This window comes from Amphibalanus amphitrite, unplaced genomic scaffold (assembly GCF_019059575.1).
Source record: "Amphibalanus amphitrite isolate SeventyFive unplaced genomic scaffold, NRLGWU_Aamphi_draft 001895F_arrow, whole genome shotgun sequence".
In the NCBI taxonomy this organism is placed as follows: domain Eukaryota; kingdom Metazoa; phylum Arthropoda; class Thecostraca; order Balanomorpha; family Balanidae; genus Amphibalanus; species Amphibalanus amphitrite.
In genome coordinates, this window is record NW_024883388.1 from 1 (window position 1) to 22834 (window position 22834).

Genomic DNA, 22834 nt, shown 5'->3' on the forward strand with positions numbered 1-22834 from the left:
GAGAGAGAGAGAGGAGAGAGAGAGAGAGAGAGAGAGAGGAGAGAGGAGAGGGAAGCGAGAGAGGAGAGAGAAGAGAGAGATAAACGACGGAGGGAAGGAAATAGAGGAGAGTTATGATAGATTCTACCTCCCGGTCGGCCATCCGTTCTGCCGTCGAGACAAGCCGACGATAGGGGGAGGGTTGATGTCGATGGCATCAGCTGCCGCCGTCGACACTAAACTCTGCTACCGTGAGAACGGGGGCGGCGGAAGATGGAACACCTTGGCTTCTCCAAACGGAAATCGATGGGGAATGACGCAGAGATAGCAAAATACCTTGTAAAGTTACCTACGGAGGGCACATATCAGCTGGTGCTACAGAGGTAGTTTTTCATACCAACGTCCTGAGAACCAGGCATAAAATTGATTAATTATCAACTGATGACCCCGTTTCCGGACATCTATAGGTTCTTACGATCTTTGACGACTGAATGTGAGCAGAACATGTGACAAACCCCCGACGTATTAACGGTCACGGCCACTTACCAGTTACGTGATGCCTCGCTTCCCCGATCACCTAAAAGTAACCGAAGGTTTGTTGTCAATAGTTAAAACACTATTCTTTAGAATTGTGTTTTTCTATTGAAAAACAAATCTGAGTTCCCTGACAATTTGGCAAAAGCTGTATGCGCGTTGAAGTCACCGGGTACTGCGGGTCAGCCTAGCCCTTACTTAGTGCTAACTATATCATTGTGCGTCGTTGCAGATTCGAAAAGCAGCAAGATCTACTGTATGTAATAAACGTGTCGCAATCGCATGTCCCCGTCTCAGCGATCCAGCTGGCCTCCGCTCCGTCATAAGAGTTCGCCTTGCCCAAATACCAGTCATAGCATTTAGTAACTGGACCAAGCTAGAATGATCCAGCAGATACGAGGAATTCATCTGATTTCTGTGCCAGCAAGAAGTCTCAGTCATTACATGAATGCGCAACGCAATTTTAAGAGACAAGCTAGCTACACATCGAATAGTTAGATACATTCGGTATCGATTCTAGGTCGGCGCCGCACGCACCAAAGCCAGAACAAGAATAAATATGCGTTCGACGCCATTTATTTACATTCGGGAAGATACAAAACTGGCATCTACAATTTACCACATTAGATGGATGATGATGAAAGACCACCAGAAAAAAGAGAGGAAGAAATGTGGTCGGGAAAGACCGACCATCGGCTCCTCTCCCACAACAAGCTGGAAACAGGGGCGGGTAACAAAACGACGAGGAGCTGACGAAGATTCAAAGTACACCGCACAAAAACACAATTTTTGTTTTCGATTCCAAACACAATACCCAGAATTGTCGACACATCACATGTGAGAAGCAGCACAATGAGCCATGGATTCCTAGGAATAAGAGTTCAAAACATGCGTAGTAGACAAGACACACGGAAATACAGAGGGAGAGGGGAGGCGATGTAGGGGAGGGGAGGCAATGTAGGCAATGCGACGAGGGGCAATGCGACGAGGGGAGGCAATGTAGAGGGGAGGCGACACAAACAGCTATCAATTTCGATTAACCTTTCACTGCGCTCCCAGCGGGCAATTTGAGCCACCAACAAACAAACCCCCGGACTGCGGAGCCGACCGAGGCGGACACGGTCGCTAGTAACGTTCAATCAGGATTGTGGAGGGTTCGTTCGGCCGCCGAGCGAGGCCCAGCCAATCGAGAACGGCGAGTCGAGTGGTCGAGTCTCACTGGTCACCTAAGACCGACCGACCGCACAGTTAGCCTTACTTAACAAGAAACCTTAGTAAAAGTTTTAGCACTACACAAAATAAACAAAATAATAAACAAAATATGTGCACAAAAACATCTCAGCGGCTGTCCACAGCAGCCGAACAAATATTTCCAACCATCGCGTTAAAAACTTCGGTCGCTGTTTTCCTCAAAGTTTGAACAAAGTGGCGATTGTGGTCACACTGAGTGCCTCCTTCGCACCACGAACAAACGACCGACCGACCACGTCCTCTCGCGTTCCACATCCCCGCTGCGAGCACATAGCTCAACTCAGCGGCGAGCCGCGGCGTCGCGTCCCCGTCGGCGCGAACAAATGGGCGAGAATGGCCACCAAAACGTCCGCCGGTCGGCAAATAAATTCACACCCTGTCGATGGCACTGCGCGCCGCGAGAAAAGCGGCCGCCGGCTCCCACCTCCGGGATTTCGCCTACAAAGACCCTTCTGCGAACCCGACTGGAGCCCGTTTACAGAGCAGACACGTACTAAACGCCACTGGGATTTGAGCGCTGTCGTTCAAATGCAGCCTCTGGGACGACTGTCAGCTGCTTTTCAAGGCCTGGATATTTGATCTCAGCCGAGCATAAGTAAGCCAAATGCTCCCGGAAAGAGCAGCACTCTATGCAGATTTCAGATGCATGCCAAAATGTCACATGCTATGTGACAGGCGCCGTAATATTCAGGTCATCGTTGGAGATCGGCGGACCAATACAGTCCATTGTGTGGCTCGGTGAACTCAACTGGTGACGATGACAAGCGACGGCGCTTTATCGATTTGGCCAAGACATAGTCACCAGTCGACGCCCAAATATCATTAAATCTCAAGACTTGATAAAAATGTACTCATATTGAAACTGGACTTTAAATTATGCAGCTCCGTGTTTGCGAATGTAAAAAAAAAAATGAAAACTGCAAACATCATCACATATACCTGTCACCTATAACAAATAAAGAAGCAAGTCTTTTCAGAACAACACTTCTTACTAACAAGAAATCACCAGCAAGTGCAAATCATACCAATGGTGATTCTTAGTGCAAAGAAATTCAGAATCCCAGTGAACTATCGTGCCCCATCTCAAAAAGCATACGTCGGCAGCACACAACAGCGCACTGCCAGCACCACCAGCCGATACAATACGCCTTCGACGACCGCTGCCAAGCTATTTTGGCAGCGGCAGTCGCAGCTGGGCCCGGCAACACTCTGAATCGCCAATAGCCTCGGCGATGGCATATTCACAACCAATCATAAATGGATTTATGTCCCGTTCAATCGCATTGCCTCCGCTCAAAGCCGGCCAATACAATATTTGATGGCGCGTTCGGCTTTGAATGTCGCTGTAATCAACAGCACAAGCCAGCCACAGAATGTGTGAATACCGAATTCAATGTCCCAAAGGCGGGAGAGCAAATGTGATACCAAAGAATGCCACCAGCCGCCAGCCGAAATCCAATGATAAACATATAGCAATGTAGTGAGAGGCATTGAACACCGCAAGAGTCCGATATTGAGTGAATAGAAAGAAACATTCCTAGGAGTGCAATGTTGAACAATGAGAGCGCCGACAGAGGCGAACAGGGCAGGGCAAATGTGAAGCAGAACAGCATGAATATCGTAAGAAAAAAAACATGAAGGTGAAACTTTGCAGTCAAAACTAAACACCGATGACGTAACTCAACCAGATATAAAAAAACGGTGTGCATTTAGAGTAGGGGCTGAACGCCAGTGGCGAGCGCACGGTCTAGGCTGAACCTCGGGTCGTACCCTCCTCAAGGGAGGGGTTCCGTTGGCCCGTTCCTGGGGTCGTAACCTCCTCAAGGGAGGGGTGCCGTTGGCCCGTTCCTGGGGTCGTACTCTCCTCAAGGGAGGGGTGCCGTTCTTGGCCCGTTCCTGGGGTCGTATTCTCCTCAAGGGAGGGGTGCCGCTATTGGCCCGTTCCCCGTCGACCGTCGGCGTCTTTCTCCGACGCACCGTGAAGATAGTGGCGGCAACGACCGAGCGCTAATGGAGAACGATATCGCCGCGACCGACGACACTGCCACCGCTGCCGATGAAGACGCCGATACTCGTGAGGTCAACGGGAGGAGCACCATTGAACGCTCGCCAAACCGGTGTCCTTCGGGCGTACCCAACAGCTGCCTGAAGCAGCTGCGATGGTCCACTAAAAACACTAACGATCGTATAAAACATCGAACTGAAGCAACGACTCGTTGACTTGCCGTCGTTGTTGCCTTATCGGTAGATATTCGCTGTTGGTTCTTCGGTACCAATCTACGCAACCACCGCGCTCAGACGCTAACGAGCCGCGCCGGTGAGTGAATGCACGGTAACCAACAATGGCGTGAGACCGGTTACGAGCGGTGGTGTCAATGGACTGTCAGCGGGGCGTCATCAGAGTCCGAGGGCGTCATCGACCTCACCAGGCCGTCATCAGCCATCACAGACAGGAAGCCAGCTCGGTCAGCCACTCATCAGTGATGGTGTCAGCAGTCGTCAGGCCTTCACCACTATCTGTGGCCGTGGACACCCACCGCGCCGCACAACACTGCTGTTATGTGGCCAAACGCAATACATCCATTTCCCTGAACTGAGCCAGTAAAAAAGGAGATATTCAGCCTCACGTGGCAACAGCGGTAGGACAATTAATGATAACTTTGAATGAGAATACAAATAATGGGCTAGTTTTTGTGGGTCTAGTCTCCATAAGGACCTTCAAAGGAGTCATATAGTCGCCCTAGCCTCTGATGTACAGACAGCCTAATATTCCCGCATATTTGCCTGAAAGCCCTTCAAAGGCATACTAAAAACATGCCCGTCTCTAAGATCCCAATATGCTGCGTTCGATCTGCCCTCGTTAGGGACCGCCAGTTCGCTTCCAATGCAAGTCGGCGCATAGGTGGATCCAGAAAGACGGTCTCGGACGCTGCGGGGGAGGGCATACCCCGAAAAGGTTTCTCCGAATAAAAAAAAAAAAACAGCTTTTGATTCCCTACGTACAGCCGTGCAGTTTAAAATGAACTTTTCTGAATGAGTTCTGTAATTTTCTTTCTATAAAAGACAAACAACATATTTTCATAAATTTGAGGCGCTACGAAGGAGCATTTGCCCCAAGTCCCCCCCCCCCCCCGATCTGCCAATGAGTCAGCGACGGCTGTGCATCCACCACACAAACACTGACACCGGCAGCAGGGCCCAGAGCGTCGCTCTGATCTGCACTTCAAAGGTAGCCACCTAATGGCTGCGGCACCCCCTGGAGGGGGGGGGGGGAGGGCGACGCTCCTGGGCGTCCGCAACGACACTGTCACCCCAACACACACAGCTAAGGAAACGCGCAGTCAGCCATGGTTGGTGCTTCAGCAGTCACCTGGGGTGATGAAAGAATAGCGTGCGGCGGGGTCACTAATCACTATATCTACCTACAACAGAAGTAGACGGCACGGAAAACCGACAAATCAACAGGTGACGAAATTTGGTAAAAGTTTCCTTTTGCGCTGAGGACGACTGTACAGAAAAATAAACAGCACAATACCTCGGGTGCTTTGCACCGGAAAATCGGAAAAATTAGGAAGCCTTTCTTTATTACTGTCATAAAAAGGTATCAAAGAAAAGCAGCCCCATAAAAACAAGCGATCAAAGCCGACCCTGGGCCCGGCTCAGAATGTCACCCATCATTCCACACGCAACCAAGTGGACGGAAAATCACTTTACCGAGCGGCGACTGCTATATCACCTGCCCTATAGACGCACAGAATTCGTGCACCTTTCATGACAATAGAGCACACTACGTCGCAGCGCAATCACTATGCAATTTATATGCAAAGCACCTCGTAAAAATGGATTCCACCGATCGAAGGTCCGGAACTTGCGTCGGAACTCCGCCGCGCGCTGGAGGGAGCGAAGGCGAGGCTCGGACGGTCTCGCGCCGCACACTACACCGAACCTCGTCAGTCGAGAGAGTCTCGAGGGAGCGTTCGCGATGAAGGACGAACTCCGAGCGCGTCCCGACGTTGACCGGGCCGTGCGGGCACACACGCGCGTGGTACAGGTCGTCTGATTTCCCCCGGCGGTTGAGTGATTCCTGAAACCGCCGCAGCCACCGCCCGGTGCCGATCTCCAAACGCAGTCGCCCCCCAGTGGAGCTGGCTGAGAGAGATGGGGCTAATTTGGAGCCGGCTGGACCGAGCACTGGCAATGCTGCCACTCACCCATAAAATCCCAGATGAGGTTCGACGCACCTAAGACCGCAAACGCCACGCTCACAAATGGCTCTTCCCTAGTTTACTCGAGTGGTAGTTGGCAATGCGCATTATAAGTTGCGTCTGAAAGTTCTACACTACACTTCCAGCGTTTGCAAGACATTTTGTAAGTAATAATTTCCGGGAAGTGCAGCCAAGTTTAATCTCGTAACTAATTTTGCAGTTATTAGTCTCCAGTTGACTCTGGACAAATATTTCGCGTCAGGAGAAATATGTTACAAGAGGACTATCCATATTTCGGAAAACATATTAGTAAGCAAGGCTCTTAGTGGCACAAACTGTTAGTCAGCAATATGTTGACTAGTTATGAGGCCCATAAGTCATGCAGACATTAATGAACACTAGCTATATGGCCTGCTTTCCGAGGCCCCGAGTCGGTGGATTGATAAAGCCATTGATTTAACAGTGAGGCGCATAATTCGTTGTCACAGCCTGACCTTGAGGGACTCAAGAGACCCCAAAAAGCAAACACTGACAGCTCGAAATCGACCCAAAGTTCGTCCAGCACCATCAGTCCATTTCAGTTCCGCGATCGAGGTATCAGCAACCCCCTTCTCCGCCCTTCCTGTGTGCCACGACGCCACACAAACGCAAACGCTATCATGGACAACGGCACTGTCTCGACGTGCCACAAAGTCGCACCACCCAGGTTGCCCTCACCACGCCGTAAGGTCGAATTCCCTAAAGATTTCTCCTGATCTCCCTTAAAGTGGAGTCGTACTAACGCAGGACAACTCAGATTTGTTCGGACTTTGGAGAACGCCAACAGCGGAGCCATTACGCGCCCAACAGCGTATCTAACTCTCATGCCGTACTCTCCGTATCGCCTTACTTATGGGACCCTCCGATCCACACCACACCTCGCTATATACCCTCCCCTCCCACTATACTCACGCAGGTTCTTGCAGCGCACCACGTCGGCACTGAAGGGCACCAGCAGGTAGTCACAGGCCTCTCTCAGCTCCGGCACGCTGACAGAGGGCGGACAGCGCACCACGCCCGTCTTGTAGTACTCGAGTACGGCCCGAAACACGGACGAGCTGATACCTTCGGCCACGTTGTACTCGCCGCGCTCGTTGGTGCGTACAAACTCCAGGCCCGAGGAGAACATTCTGTCGGTGAGACAATAGGGGGAAGGTTAGTCCAATAGGGGGAAGGTTAGGCCAAGGAGTGTGGGGAGATTGACATAAATGGGTATTGGGTAGAAAGGGGAAATATTTTATCGTAGAGGCGTATGAGACACGTATCTAGGTATTTTCTGTGGAGAAGCGATAGAGAGGTTGGACGAATATTTGGGTGGGAGGCAGTGGACAGACCTATAAAAAGCGTGTCGGTTTCGTCAAAATGCCGATAAAACGGGATTCTGGCTAATTGGACCACAAAGTATCGTCGAATAAAAAACTACACACTTGAAATGATCAATTAAGTCGGACAGGGTATCCAGTTCATCGTTTCTCTGGTATCATGACATCAGAGCAGCTCAGCCCAACAGCCCAGCACAGCTGCATCAGGTGACTGGGCAGGCGGAATGGACCGAAAATAACACATTACAGGAACTGAGCTCAGACATGCATACAGTCATGCATTTGGAAACCGGTCACACACCACAATCTGAATTCTGGATACCGTCATAGGGTTCGATGTGGACCGAATAGCTGATATTAAAGTGGGAAAGGTGAATAAGAAATGCAATAAACCCTGTAGCCTTCGACTTTGACTTCACCAAACGACCATTGCCCCGTTCAACGGACGCTGCTCACTGAATATTTCATGCAACACAATCTTTTGCATGGCTTCCGCGTATCCAATACCCCTTTGCATATGCATCGCAGCATCGTGCGCAGGTCTTCTCCGAACGTCTTGACTACCTTCTCACGACACGATAGATTCTCCAAATTGCCGCTCTAGTACCGTGGAGAGACCCAAACGTCTTCATCCATTTCATTCCTACTGAGAACACTCCGTTGGGAAAGTGGGTGGGTGCGCGTGGCAGCACTGAAGCTACCGCTTGACCGCTCGAATTCTTGGCACTCATCCTGCGCAGTGCGCGCACATAGAAGGCCGGTACTTCAATAGATGATGGCGACCAGAGAAAGAGCGCAGCTTCTGTGCAGTTCTATTTGCTGATACTCGGCCCAGATGCCAACCGGAGGTTCAGTTTTGAGCGATAAAGGCAATGACCTGTTCAAAGGAGCTAGCTTAGGTGGAAGCCAGCTAAAAAAGGACAAAACCCGCTTGGAAACTGTATGTACTGTGCTGTCTTTGCTGTTCAAAGCTGTCTGCGTAAATTGAGCGAGCCACCTGTAATAAAACCATCTAAAGTCGCAAGGAGAACGGGGGAGACCGCGTAGCGACAGAAGCAATTGTAAGCGCACAAATACCATTGCAAACCAATTTAAAAGAGCTCAGCACGGAACTGCAATATCTTTAGCATGGGGAGCGCCGAAGTTCACTCTTTTAAAGAACGACACAAGAGGCATGCGAGAGATTGATACGGCTTTCTGCGCTCTAATAAAACAATTTTCACGGGTATACGGGAACGGGTTATCAAGGTTCAACCATTCGATTTGCTGGACGACCTATCAAAAGCGTCTGGGATTCAATAAAATTCGATGGACGCCTGAGTAAGAGATGCGAAGGAGGATCCAATGTTTATTGCTCCATAAATAAACTCCCAGCGAGTAGCCCCACACCAATCCAAACCAACTTCAACAAGGTGAACAATTTTCGCCACGAATAAATATAGGCGCCATTCAGCTAGGTTTGTAACGAGGATGGGTTAAATATTTTCAGAAGTCAGAGTCTAAAAACAATTAAGAGCTAAAGAGAAACAAAACAAAGTGAAACTCTGATTTAAAAATGCACCACAGATCTTTGATTGGCCACAATTGTGCTAATATGAGATAAAATAGAGCAACGTCAAAAAAGCGTTAAAAAGTGTATACGTGTGACCATTTCGCCCGCCAGCTCCGTCCGGCAGAACAGGCACGCCCAGGCTCTCTGAGCAGTCTGCCGGCCGGCGTTCCACCCGGGCCGGGCGCTAATTGTCGGCAGTTAGCGAAGATGATCGCCAGTCGTCAGTAACGAGCGCGAACCGCGCCGGATACTGCAGCCGCCGCCGGCCACCGGCCAATCAGACTGTTAGCTGCCGAGCACGGACAGGGCCGGATGCTGCAGTCGCCACCGGCCACCGGCCAATCAGCCTGTTAGCTGCTGAGCGTGGGCTGCGCCGGATACTGCAGCCGCCGCCCGGGCCGGATACAACAGCTGCCGCCTGCGCGGGGTGCTGCAGACATCGCTCGCCATCGCGTCGGCCAATCAGCCTGCTTGCTGCCGAGATACCGGAGCTGACCCGGTACGGGATATCCGGCGGATTTCAGTTGTTATCCAGTGGGAGGAATTACTAAACGACGTGGTGCTATCGTATTACACATGGTAATTGTTGGTCATACCAGTGTGGTGTTCAGCTCATGAATATGCTCAGTTAGACATCTAACTTTGGGCCTTGGATGGTGATTTGGAAGTGAAGCAGCTTGAAACTCACCAGCGTTATCACTTATCACACAATGAACATCATTCAAAACTGCTCCACGGAAATTCAGGATAGTATCAACTCCTAAGTAGGTGACCCAGGACAAGTTCTGTGAAGCCATTTGACGTTTATCTCGAGCCGCTGGCAATCTGACCCCGACTGCAAACGGCCTGCTCTCAGCCATATAGAGCGGGACACTCCAGCTCCCATGGTGTGCCACTCAGACCGCGGCGGCAGCTGCTTGCTCAATTTGAGCTCGGGAACGGCTTGCAAAGCACATCACTCTTCGCTCAATTCCACGACTAATAAGAAAAGGCTATAGCAACGTGAAAAATTAAATTATCTGATGAGCAATAAACAACTTTTAATTGAATACTAACATTAAGCTATCATGTTCTACCTTCAGTTTAAGCCCTTCCCGAACTATAATGCTAAGATATATAAAAGCAGGAGGCAATACAAAACAGCGACTTCGCGTCACAGTTTTAGACTCAGCAATATGAGCAATACACTGGAGCCCATGGGTGTCCACTGTCCACTGCCGTGCAAAGCCTATCCTCCGGAGCCAAATCCTGCGGGAATTATCGGACCATTTGTCTTGAGTCGGCTGGCGTGCGTCGCGCCGCCGAACCTCCGTTCTCTCAGCTCTGTTCAGGGGCCATCCCTCAGCGGCCCGGCCGCTGCACGGACACACTATTACGCGAATCACTCGTCACAAATCGACAGCGACAAGACCACCGGCCGGACGACGCGGCGTTTCAATTACCGACAGTATCTCGAGCGTGGCCGGTCATCATTTTTCAACGGCCGCGGCTGAGCTATCGCGGATGACTGATGAAATCCCATCGCTCGGAGATTGGAGTCGGCTGGGGCCGGCAGACTGGCGGCTCAAGCACCGCTTCTCTCGCGAGACGGCGGCCGAATACCACCGCCGCGCGCGCCGCCGCGTCCGGACGACAGCGTCACTCGGACAGCTCTGTCCGCCCCGACACCAACTGAGCCACCACCGTCGGGCAATATGAAACCCCGTTAACAAATCACCGCCGGCACTGTGCCACTCAGCACAGCCGTCCGACCGATATGTAATCACGCCTCCGACCATTCATTCGGCCATTAGGCGCGACAAAAAACCTGCTGACACTGGTCATCGACGACGCGTCAGCGACGACGCTGAGTCGGTGCCGATGCATCGCCAGCGACGGGGGCGGAGCGGCCATGGCACGCGCTCGCCGTGGGAGAGAGGCGGGTCGCGATCGGCCCCCGGCTGATGGAGTGAGGCGGGAGATGGCCGTCGGCACAACATGTCAGCGATGGCAGACGACAGAGAGACGGGTCAAACGGCGGCTGATCGCCGGAAGCCGAGAGACAGAAGGCAGAGACGGTGCGTATTGGTGAGCATTGTAATACCACCATCGATGCTGCTGCTAAGGGCTGAACAGTGTTTGGAATGCCTTGGTTATCGACATCAAGTGAGAAAACCATTTCATCAAAATATTTTGCCTTTTAGCTAACGAGAACAACATACTTTGGTAGTTGGTACCCATTGGACTTGGAGAGATACATAGATGCGAGACAAAATAATCTCCTTGCGACCTGCATGTGCTCAATGCTGCTCGTACACGTCTTTTTTTGTCATAAATCCGACGACGCCACCCAATTTGCCTTCATTACCGCATTCGGCAGAACACCACCCCATAGCCGGCACGCCGATAACAGCATTGGTGGCGAGAAAAAGCGGAGAGAACGGACCCCATTTATACCAATTGGGCTGGGTCATTGGCTATTGGCGAGTCGGTACCCTATCGCTATCGCAGACCACTAAGTGCTGGTTCCCGGAACAGCCATCTCTCCGCTCCGCCCGACCTGGTAGTGCCTGCATCCCCATCCCTTCACACACTCACAGCGCCATACGGCCCATGAACAGCGGATATTAACTACGAAGAGCCCATAAGGCACACGGCGCCGGCCATTTGGCGTAATTTGCAGCGCTCTGTCTAATCAGCCAAGTGGCCGAGTTAGTTATGCTGCAGTCTGGGGTTAATTGTCGACTGTGTGGCGCCTCCGGCAGTCGGATAGCACCGAAAAAGCAGACCGTCCGCCGAATAAGGTTCACGGTAAATAACTCCATGTTCGAATATTCAACAAAGTATCCTTTGAAATACATACGAGTATAATAAAATGATTGGTCGCGAAAACAACTTCAGATCCTGTTCTCGAAATCCTGTCATTACCAGCACTCAAGAAAAAGGTTACACACATAAGAAATGCAAACTTGTAAGACATGCAAACCTTCAAGTCAAAGGCCAATAAATCGGAAGGCACAATCTTTTTCAGACATGTGCGTCCGTGCTCCACGAAAAAAGAAAGGAATAATAATATGTACAAATTGAGTCTCTTAAGAAATACAATAACGGCAAGCCAAAAATAACTTCAAAGAGCTCCTTTGAACAGGTCGGCAATCCTCCAGCTAACTATATTAACTATAGGTAAATATATGCCTCGAAACGGCGAATAATATATATTTAATCGGACCGCGTCCTCGGTATACCAGGTATTATTCGGTGTGCCTAGCCAAGGGTGTTTTAAATAATGCCCGAACGGAGTGAGGGCATTATTTTTCCTAAAATATTAACCGAACGAAGTGAGGTTAATATTTTCAAAAATAACACGAATGAAATGAGTGTTATTTTTGCATTTAATGCACGAGCCTGCGAGTGCATTAAATATAAACACCCTTGGCAAGGCACACCGAATAATGCCTGGTGTACCGAGGAGGCGGTCCGATTACATTTATTATAACGACTTTGCGCCGTTCGTCGCTCAGCCCGTCTGTTTAAAAGGGCTACATTGAGGGATTGGGAAAAGAAACGGGGCTTGGTTTTCTTTTCGGGGAAACACTTGTTAATAACGAAGTGTGTACTGTTTAATCAAATTAATAGCGCCAATTAGGAAATGCAATAGTGGTATAAGTGGATTGTACAATGTCTCGCTCAGTCTCTTATATTCATATGCAGGCCCTCTTGCAGTACTTGTAAAGAACTTATGCAGCCAGGGCCGCCTTCTGTGAGAACCGTATACTGAAAACGCGCATTTACAAGCTCTGGTCTATTCCATCATCTCTGTATCATGTTTGCCTGGGTATACCTACCAGACACTTGGCCTGCGCTGCGCCTATCTCAAGTGGCTACAGCCCATTCTGGGTCTTCCTTGTGTTGGTTGGAACACCTTCTGCTTCTCTGTTCGCCAGTTCTTGGGAGAGCAAACTGCAGTTTTTTCTCGCTGTCTGTATGTACCATTTGTATCCATTTTCTGCATTAATGAGCATCACCTTTGAGTGATCGGACAAAGCAGTGGGCCTATGAGATTTAAAAAAAATAAAATAAGAAGGCGTCTCAAAGCTCTCTCTGAATTTGATTTAGCTCTGTGTTGCCTTCGGTGCCTGTGTTACCTTCAATCTCAATGCAGGCCAATATTTATTTTTTCAGCGAGCAGCTTCTTGTGAAACCATTCGGGCTCCACCACGGAAAGAAAAAGTCTGATTAACAAATATTATTCCCGGGATTAATTTCTGTTATACCGACGTTTTACTTAAAAAACTGAAATCACGCGCGCGTTTAGACAGTCCTCCGATGCTGCCAAAATTACTCGTGCTATCAAGATTTAACCATACTTTTTTAACCCACGAGCCGCTGGGGGGGGGGGGGGGGCATAAAGTTGCCCCCCCCCTTTACGTTTTGTGAAATATCTCCGAAACCTGATGAGCTACGAACGTGAAACTTGGCATAGCTTCAAATGAATACCTAGGCAATGTTTGAGGAAAGTTTAGTGGTTGTAGCACCTAGGATGACGTCACAGTGACGTCATAAAGTTTTGTCGTTTTCCGATATGGACCGTTTCTGATGACGCTGAGCATGAAACTCGACTGTAAATGAACTAGACAGCACCTGCTGTCATCCTAAAACATCTTACTACACTTCCATCTAGTTTCTGACCAATAATCGGCCCTTAACATTCGGTCCCATATATGTGCTGTATCGTGAGGAATATGAGAGTCGCAAATCTATAATTTCACTTATGAAGTCACTGTGACGTCATTTCGAATGGGATCGACACCAAATTTGGACACAACCTCGGCTAGGTATTCAGGAAGATGTGTGCAAAGTTTCGCTTCTCTATCTCTTCGCGTTGCGACGATATCGTCGCAGAAGTAAAGGGGGGGCAACTTTATGCCCCCCCCCCCCCCCAGCGGCCGGCGGGTGGCGCGGAGGCCCAGCGGCCGCCGGGTTAACATGCGTGAACGGCGCAAAGTCGTTATAATATTGCTTAAATATATGTTCATAATTATGACAGAGCAACTGAAATACCAACAATGTCTTATTTTCCCATTTAACAGTAGCCTGGATGACTCATGCATGGTATTAAAGCAAAGTGTTCCTTTAATGATCATATTTTACGCAGACACCATCTATTTTCAAAGGCTCCAGCAAAAAGATGACGAACTACCAGATCAATGGACTCTTTCATCTTAATCTCACCCTCTCGAAAGCGCATAACAGCCGACACTTTTAGCGACACTCCAATAAGTCAAACGCTCCAACTGAGGATAGCGAGGCTGAGAACTGGATATTCCAGACACTGAGGACCATCTAATATATCGAAACTCACTACTTACACACGAGCTAGACCTTTCTCAGTCTCTCATTAGACTCCGATCGACAGGCACCTTACATACGAGCTAGACCTTTCTCTGTCGTTCATTAGACTCCGATCGACAGGCAACTGACCGATCGAACTGAACTCACCTGCCGAGCATGGTGTTGGGCTCGCGTGTGAAGAGGCTCGGGTCGACAATGAAGCGGGTGTGGTCGACGACGAGGGTGACTCGGTCACCGGAGCTGCTGATGACCTCTGGCTGTCCGCCGCTGTGGTGGCGCGACGGGCTGGCCATCGAGGCACCCAGCGTGTCTCTGAGGGGACAGGGGAGAGAGAGTTGGTGAGTATTGCTGAATTACAATGCTGGAAAAGAACGGAAGGACACCATTTGGGCATTGGTGAGTGGGTGAATCTTTCAGCTGTTGACTAAAACGTAGCTACAACGGACATATCGACACAGCAGTACTTATCGACGCAAAAGCCAGGTGACGCAGAGTAAGATGACAAACAGAGGTGACCAGACAAACTTATAAATCTTCCAAGCTAAAAAATATAAATCATAGGTGGCGCCATGTTCCGTGTCAGGTAGTCTCGTTAAAGGGACCCTCCCACCTTCAAAAAAGTTAATGAATTGGCATGAAAGTGATGTCGCTCGGTTCAGAAAGAGCAAAAACGAATATCTACCAAATTTCATCGAAAAATATTCACCGGTTTTCAAGATATTAGACTTTTACTTTTGTTTACTTTTTGGGATCTCCGCTGTTCCTAGCGACTTTATTTGAAAGTGCGGCATTTGTTGCGCGCAAAGCAGCATATACCACCGCGTGCTACAAAACTTTTTAGTCAAACATTTAACGGACGTTCGAAAGGCTGATGACGTCATCAGATTCCCGTAATGGTTAAGAGATAGGGACCACGCTGGTCCCACCCTGCAAGTAAAGGGAAGAAATTTCTTGAACACCATAAAGCTGCGGGGGTTACGACCAGGATAAATGGTGGTTTCTGAGCCTGGCCGCAAACTTGGCTATCTCAACTCAAAACTAATGTTAAGGTGGGAGGGTCCCTTTAAAACCGCATACCAGCACCTACCCCTTACCAATCGGATCATCCAGTCCGCAAAGGTCGCAATCCGGTCGTCAGAGTGTTGACTGTTGGTAGCGATAGGGCGTCACGTTCCTGGTACAGGATGTAGGCAGCAGGATAGGATGTGACGAGGTGCCATATTCCTGGTAGTTACCGGATATGTTGCTATGTAGATGACAGGCACAGGCCACTAGCGGTGCGGATGCAGTCAATGACAGGGCGATAACCAACGGACCCGGACATGGTACCAATGTTACCGAACGCAGGCAGCCCATATGTCGGTGGCAGGTCACAGGCGCGATGAGAGGGCGGCGACAGGCACGTTTCTATCACACGATGGTGAGACATAGGACTCTGGCATGACTGTATATATGCGTGTGACGGCAAGTCAATGCCGTAACACGATCAATGTTACAGGGCTGATGAGCTGTCCGGCACCTACAAAGGCTTGGACGCCATCAGTAACTACCGCAAAATAAATCAACACAAATAAAGGCTGAATGACAATGGAAATTTGTATCTGTATTAGGCGACTACAGGCGCTGTAGCCGGCTAATACAAATGAAGAATGGGGACATTATGAGACTGAAAGTCGTGCCTACCATGTTAATATCATCATCGTGGAAATGATTAGGCAATTCGCAAGGTAAGATGATTCCATTTTGTGAACTGTCCCAATACAAAGCAACACAAAGTTGGATTTTTAAGGGAAAAAGTTGAGCTTATCAGATAGGTGAGGGGCGTGTCCGTTAACATCTTTCATTCATGTTTTATATCAATAACTCTGAGAATCCAGAGCTTGAACTAATTAGCAAGCTTAACTTGTTAGAAAAACAGCGTTCGATAACAGTCGTGTAAAGCAGCAGCTCGGCATTACTTATATTCTTCCCGATAGATGGCGTTGGTAGCAGCGCCTGAAGTGGTATACTGTACCGCAAGAAAGCTACATGTCCCGACGGCCGACCGCCATGACGGGCGAGTGAGTGTTGTGGCATCTGACTTCTGACATGGATAATTTAATGAATAACTGAAGGCACATATTGTAAGATAGCCATGTATTTACGCCCTGGGATGGCTCTCGCAACCAGCATCTTTGTCAGTCATTCGGAATCCATACGACCACCGGGAATCTGGCCCGATTCGGTTCCACCCCACCCCACTCTCAGCAATCATACCTCTCGCACCAGGCCTCTCTCCCATCAGCCTCACGTCACGCCAACCCATCACCCGATCCGGCGCACGCCATCCCGGCGTCATCCTAGCGCCGCTGGGCGCCGCGGGAGCCCGCCGGAGAGTCATCGGCTCTGACAGGGCGCCGGCGCCCCTGGGCGCCCCTAATCCTACCGGATCGGCCGCGGCAGCAGCGCCCGCTCAGTGCTCACAGCCTCGGCGCCGGCCGGGGAGACTGATCCACGCCGAGCTGGGGAGACTGAGTCGGCCGGCCGACCGGCGAGTCATTAGCCGGGCGCGTCCGCTGATCCCCTCCATACCGCCGCCGGAGTCGGTCCAGTCATCCCGAGTCATTACACGGCGGCCGCGCTGGCGATCGGTCCGATCGGGCGCTGCGAGCCAGCTCGGTCGGTCTCGGCAGCCGAGGCCATTAGCGCCGTACACAGAGCAGCGGATATTTGGCGGGCCGGAACGTGTCCTGTCATCCGTCGCTCTTCCGTCCACTCTCGGTCGGCCGGACGAAGCAGAGGGAAGGAGAAGAGCAGATAGGGAAGGAGAGAGAGCAGAGAGGAAGGGAGGGAGAGCTAGTGCTGCGCTGGCAGCCCGCCCGACGTCCGACGCTCGCATGCCACGGAAGGAACCGGCTGACGAAGGGCTGCCGGCGACACCCGGCTGGCGACAGCAGCGACTGCCAGACACCAGCACTCGGCTGGTGACCTCGGCGGCGGCGTTCTGCTGCTGACCTCGAGTGGAAGATGCCAAAAATGTACTTATAAAAGCTAGATAAAAGCAGTAACACCCAAGCCGTCTAGACATCTAGGCCATGCTAAGCAGTTACATGGACATAAGTTAATCTTATCGAGCTCGCAAAACGAGTGTTACCACCAGTCACGACTCTTTTAATCTGGAACTCCAGAAGCTATACCCAGGGTGACCCGTGACCCAGTGTGACCCGTCCAAAACCACTGGTTACCCCGTCTCTCGTCAAACACCCTTCCTAACTGACCCATTGAGGCGGGCCATCTCCTCTGGACACCAGTTCTCAGCGACATTAGCGGGCACCACTGGGGAAATTCCCAGTGGCAGCCGCGTGTCAGTGAGTTCCCGACCGCCGCAGCGTCTAGGGACGCCGACCTGACGTGCTCGAGGCCCTATTAAGCCATTAAGCCGGTAGTCGTGTGACTTGTAATTGGACTGAGACTCGGGCCGAGCGGCGGGTCGCCGGGGCCAAAGCCGACGGGACACGCGCCGCGGCCGCCGGCTTTGGAGACGATCAGGGCAGCAGGGCCACCGCTGAGGAGGCCGCTGCTGCTACTGCCGCTGCTCCCCAGTGAAACACTCCGCAGACGTAAACATAACAGCGACTGGACTGGCATCAACAACCGGGCTATCAAAATGGCCCAATGCGCCGTGATGAGCCTGGACACCGGATAAAATACCCAGTCGACCACAGAGCGGTCCACTTATTGGATCTTGTCTTGCGACTTGCGAGCTTACAGAGGTGCGAGGCGTCATTAAGATGAAAAGCACCGGACGGAATGACACTGAGCGTAAACGGACTCTTCTACTATAACAAACAACACAGTATCAACAACCTCAAGCTTCGTTGTTGTCAAACACTTAATTTCATCCACAATCATTACCGTGACGTCAAGCTAGATGTTAAGTGGCTTGGCGAGCAATCATTTCTCCATGGAGAGCAACTCACTCTGTTTTGGTCGCCACGACTCCATAAATCCACATGTAAATGAGTCGTAAATTGAAATGAAGTGTCCCATTCATCACGTACAACAGAGGCTGGCTCAAAATGCTGTAATTTGGTCGTAAAGCGAGACAAATGGACATTATTTGGCACCATCTGGCAGATCAAGTGTGTCTAGCGCCAGTTGAGCTGTTTGGCTAAAACTGGAGCGCTATTTGAAAAATTGCTGAAAAGCTATGTTGAAGGCAATATTACAATATGGTAAAACATACAGCAGTTGTGAATGACGATTTTAATGTACCATAAGAACACTCTTCAAATACTGCATGGAAACTTTATAAGCGCTGATCGAATATTTCAATTCTAAAATAGTTATATAAGCTTCATCGAATCATATTTTCATTAACTGCGTTCATAATACCAGACCCAAAGTCCTATCGTTTAAGGAGCTCAGCGAAGCCCACCGCAGATCCCATCTAGTTATTAATATGCACCACCGAACCTTTTTCCCACGGCACGCAGCTCAGTGGCACGCGCTGTCACGGAGGGAGCGGAAGGCCACTGAACCGGCGGTGCCATCACCAGCGTCCGCACACGAAGTGCGTCCTAAGCCCCGCATACGAAGCGTGCGCTAAACGCCCGCTCAACGCGCATAGGGGGCCACCATAAATGTAAATGGCGCATGGCCGTCGGAGAAGAAAAGACTTCAGAAGGTCACTCTTCTGTGTCCATTATGACACAAAACGTAGACCGCGGCTGGAGAAGAGTGCCAACGAGACGCGAAAAAAGAACGGCGAAAAGCGTTCATCTCAACAGAGGGCAGCAAAAGGTCAAATGGGGTGGAAATGTAATAAAACAGCAGAATTGGAAGCGGGTCTGCTTCTGAGAGAAAATGCCAGATCATAAGAAACACAGCTGTGTTCCGAAAACAAGGCGGGCTAGCAGAGCGATTGACACATACAGTTCAGCAAATATATCCAACTGAAAAATTTTGCTTCTGTTCAGGCCGTCGCCCCAGGCAATATTCCATCTAGCCAGCCTAATGCACTTGTCTTCAATTAACTCGAGCCTTTGACATCGTGTAATTCATAATCGAAATGTCACACTCACAACCCAACAGTCAAGTCGACCACCACCCAGTTGAACACGTCCACGCTCCACCCGGGGGGCGGGCCTATCGACAGCAGCCAACAGTCAAATCGAGCACCACCCAATTGGACACACCACGCTCCACCCGGGGGGCGGGCCTATCGACAGCAGCACCCACCTGTTCCGTTGAGAAGACATGGGAGACGATGTGCCGGGAGTGGGGGAGTCCGAGCTGCGCCGTCGAACCAGGCACGGCTTTGGTTTGGGGGACGACCTGAGGACAAAGACAGAGTACGTCAGAGGCCCGGTCAGGCACAGCCGCGGGCGGTGCGGTGAAGGGCTCATTAGCATGGACTCGATATAACGGGGAAGGCCGGACAACAGGCCCTGCATAAAAATAATTCGGTTAAGACGCCGGTGAAGTTAAACACAGCCCAGCGCCGAATACAATGCATGGCATACAGCATATTGCAATACTCGTATGCAAACAGTACACTACACAACTGTTAAAGTTGTGTTTCGAATGACAAGACACCCAGTCTGATGACACTCGTACTCGCATACCCGGAACTGGCATTCGGTTCGGACAAAGATTTACACTGACATCAAACAGCCACAGTTCCGAGGATATATAGCGGGGGCGCCGCGTTCAACTGCGCGTTAATGCCAGACAGTTAATGGTAAGCGACAAACGAAATTCCCAGTCACTGGATATTCGCTGTGTCGAAGCGCGCTGCTAGAATTATGGTATATGGATGAACGGGGCAACAATTGCTAATATTCCAGTTAACGGCCTATTCATGTTGAAAGTGAGCGATAAAGCGGACCATTCAACAAAATGAAAATGGAACACTTGATAAACATATACTATGCATAAAAACGTTCAATTTTAGAAGTTTTAAATGGTACGTTAAAATGCAAATTAATCATTTTAAATGGCTCACATTTGGCCTCGAAGAAACCTGCACGTGCGTAGTAACAACTTCGCAAAAGTTTGTCATTTTCGCTCAGCTGGACGTTAGGCAGATGGCTCATCAGCCTACTTTACGACAAAGCCACTCAGAGTTCGCGCTAATTATTCCCGAGTGCGGTAAACAACAGGCTGAAATAGCAGCTTTGGAACATCAAAGGAGACGTCTAACTCGATTTGAATATCTGGAGATTGCGGCACACCGGGCGCTCGCCTATCAGGCGAGGAAAATGTAGGGGGGAATACGGAAAGAGCGAGTCAGAAGGCACGGCGGAGCGACGATAGACGGAGAACAGGTACGGCGGATCCGATGGTGCCAATGATGCAGCAATCACTTGCAAACGTGACATTATGTAGGCGATCAAAGTAGTTGGTGAAATGGAAAGACCGATATTGTGATTCAGTTTGAGGATTTGTTTGTGACCTTCCGTGTTGAAGGTAGTGAAGACTGCACAGCAAAAATAAATGGAACACCCTCTGACCAGACGCTCTCAGGGCGAAGCTACCTCCGGTTTCGATTCGACCATCCACAACTCGAGCTATCAAAAGGTTCGGCAAGGGTCCCCATCGACACTTAGGGGCAATCAGGGGCTGTCTGCACAAGGGCGGCCCAGACCGGGGCCGTCTGAGAAGGGCGCAGTCGAAGGAAGCACAGCACCCGCGGGGTTAATAGTAGGGGCGCGCTGGGAGCTGTTTAGGGAAGAGCTTAGGAGGTCGCCATATCGGAGGGCTTGTTGAACGAGCTGCTCGATGATCATGGAGCCATCAGTTATTGAAACACGGCCGGCAAAAGGCCAGTATCCGTTCCAGACCAGTGTGAGGAGTAGCGACTCAGGGTAGTTGTCGACGCAGTTGACAGTTGATCAGTGGCAGCGTCTCTGATAGTACTGATTTCACTTCCACCATCAGGGTAACAGGTGCAATGGCCCGTTTGTTGTGCGCCGTCGCCAGGTAGCCCGTCGCCCACTCCTCGGGATACTGAGCGAAATCGACCGACGCCCCCGCCATCCAGTAAACCACGGACCGAGCTAACGGACAGGGTCGCGAACACGGTCACAACTTCACTGGCAATGAGACAGACAACCCCTCAAATGCGAGTGCATACATGTCTGTTAGAGCGTGCGTGCAACGCCAAAACAGAAAGGCGCTTTACTGGTCTTAGTTGCAATAGCGTGGCATAACTAGTTAGTTTCCTGGACACGGCGTACTTAGTTATTGCAGTCAACTACATTAACCCGCGCGGGGCTGGGGGGGGGGGTAAATTTTACCCCCCTCGCGAATTTTTGCAATATCTCAAAAACGGCACCTTTTCTTACATCAATTTGACACGTTCCCTGAAAATTTGAGCGAAATCCGTCGGAAAATTTTTGAGAAATTGACGTTTTAGTGACGTCATGTTTGCCATTTTCGCCTCAAAAACGGCAAAAGTTCAAACGCCGCTAACATCTTCATTTTTAAAGGAATCAAGACGTAACCAAAAAGGATATACGTAATTCTACTTTGTCTATCAAATGGCTATCTCGGTTTTTTGAAAATTTTTGATTTTGGCCCAAATTTTTTCAAAAAACTGACTTTTTTTTGGAAAATAGCTATAAAATCCAAAATTTTGGGTGTATCGAAAAAACCGGAATATATGTCAGAGAAGTGGTCTATGTGCACCTACATACCAAGTTTTAGAAGAATCGGTTCAAAAATGTGGGAGTTATTCAAAATTGTATGACGTCACGACACACAAAAATTTTGAAAAATGACTTTTTTGGAAGTTCTAGACCTCGTACGGAAACAAAAATAGCACCATTCGATTCGCCGTGAAAAACTGCATCAGATAGACACCTTTTTAGGCCTTAACAACCAACTTCAAAATTTGACCTCACTTGACCTGACCTTGACCTGACCTCGACCTGAAATTCATCCAGAGGTGGTCCATATCACTTATTGAGTGTGCCTATTGAATTCTATGAGTAAAATGACCCATAAAACATGTGTCGCACATGCCCTTTTCTATATTTTGTTTTTGGTGACCTGACCTGACCTGACCTGACCTTGACCTTGACCTCTGAATGATATTGTATGCAACGAATATTGTCTTGGTAGCCTAAGAACACGTTTTGGGCAATCAGTCTCAGTCCATTCTTCGGCAACTACGGTGCAAGGCCGATACTGTAGAAACTTGCAATTTGTACCCTTGACCTGACCTTGACCTTGACCTCAAACTTAAAATTAAGTACATGTTTTTAGTTGTTCGTGATGAGATCTTTCGATTGGCGTTTGAATTTTTCAAATCGGACCATCAGTTCGGGAGATAACAGGGGGGTAAAATTTACCCCCCCCCCCCAGCCCCGCGCGTTCGGCTGGAGACCCCAGCCCCGCGCGGGTTAACAAACCCGTAAATGCACTGTCGGAAGTGACCGGAATGCTGTTTTCCCAGAAGGTCCCCGTCAACTCCCGTAGGTCAAAGGCTTCAGTCTCATGTCTGACCAGCGGAAATGTATGAATAATTGGCCTTCGAACACGCCATCATTTCATAGCGCGTCACGGCATTAATGAGTCAAGTGCATTCGGAGAACAGTTTTGCGCGCCATTCCACGAAATGTCAAACAGTATTAACA

At 49.9% G+C, this 22834-nt stretch overlaps 1 protein-coding gene across 1 annotated transcript in view; it reads right to left on the minus strand.

Annotated features, from left to right (window-relative positions):
• Positions 1-6911: 6911 nt before the first annotated feature.
• The window catches only part of LOC122375686 (BTB/POZ domain-containing protein 10-like), a gene marked incomplete at its 3' end in the record, with an annotated part of 35702 nt that continues 19779 nt past the window's right edge, over positions 6912-22834 (minus strand). The window contains exons 3-5 of the mRNA XM_043355173.1: positions 19434-19529; positions 14361-14525; positions 6912-7138 (exon numbers count right to left, since the gene is read on the minus strand). Coding sequence (XP_043211108.1) covers positions 6912-7138; positions 14361-14525; positions 19434-19529 — 488 coding nt within the window. The remainder of the gene's footprint in view (positions 7139-14360; positions 14526-19433; positions 19530-22834) is intronic.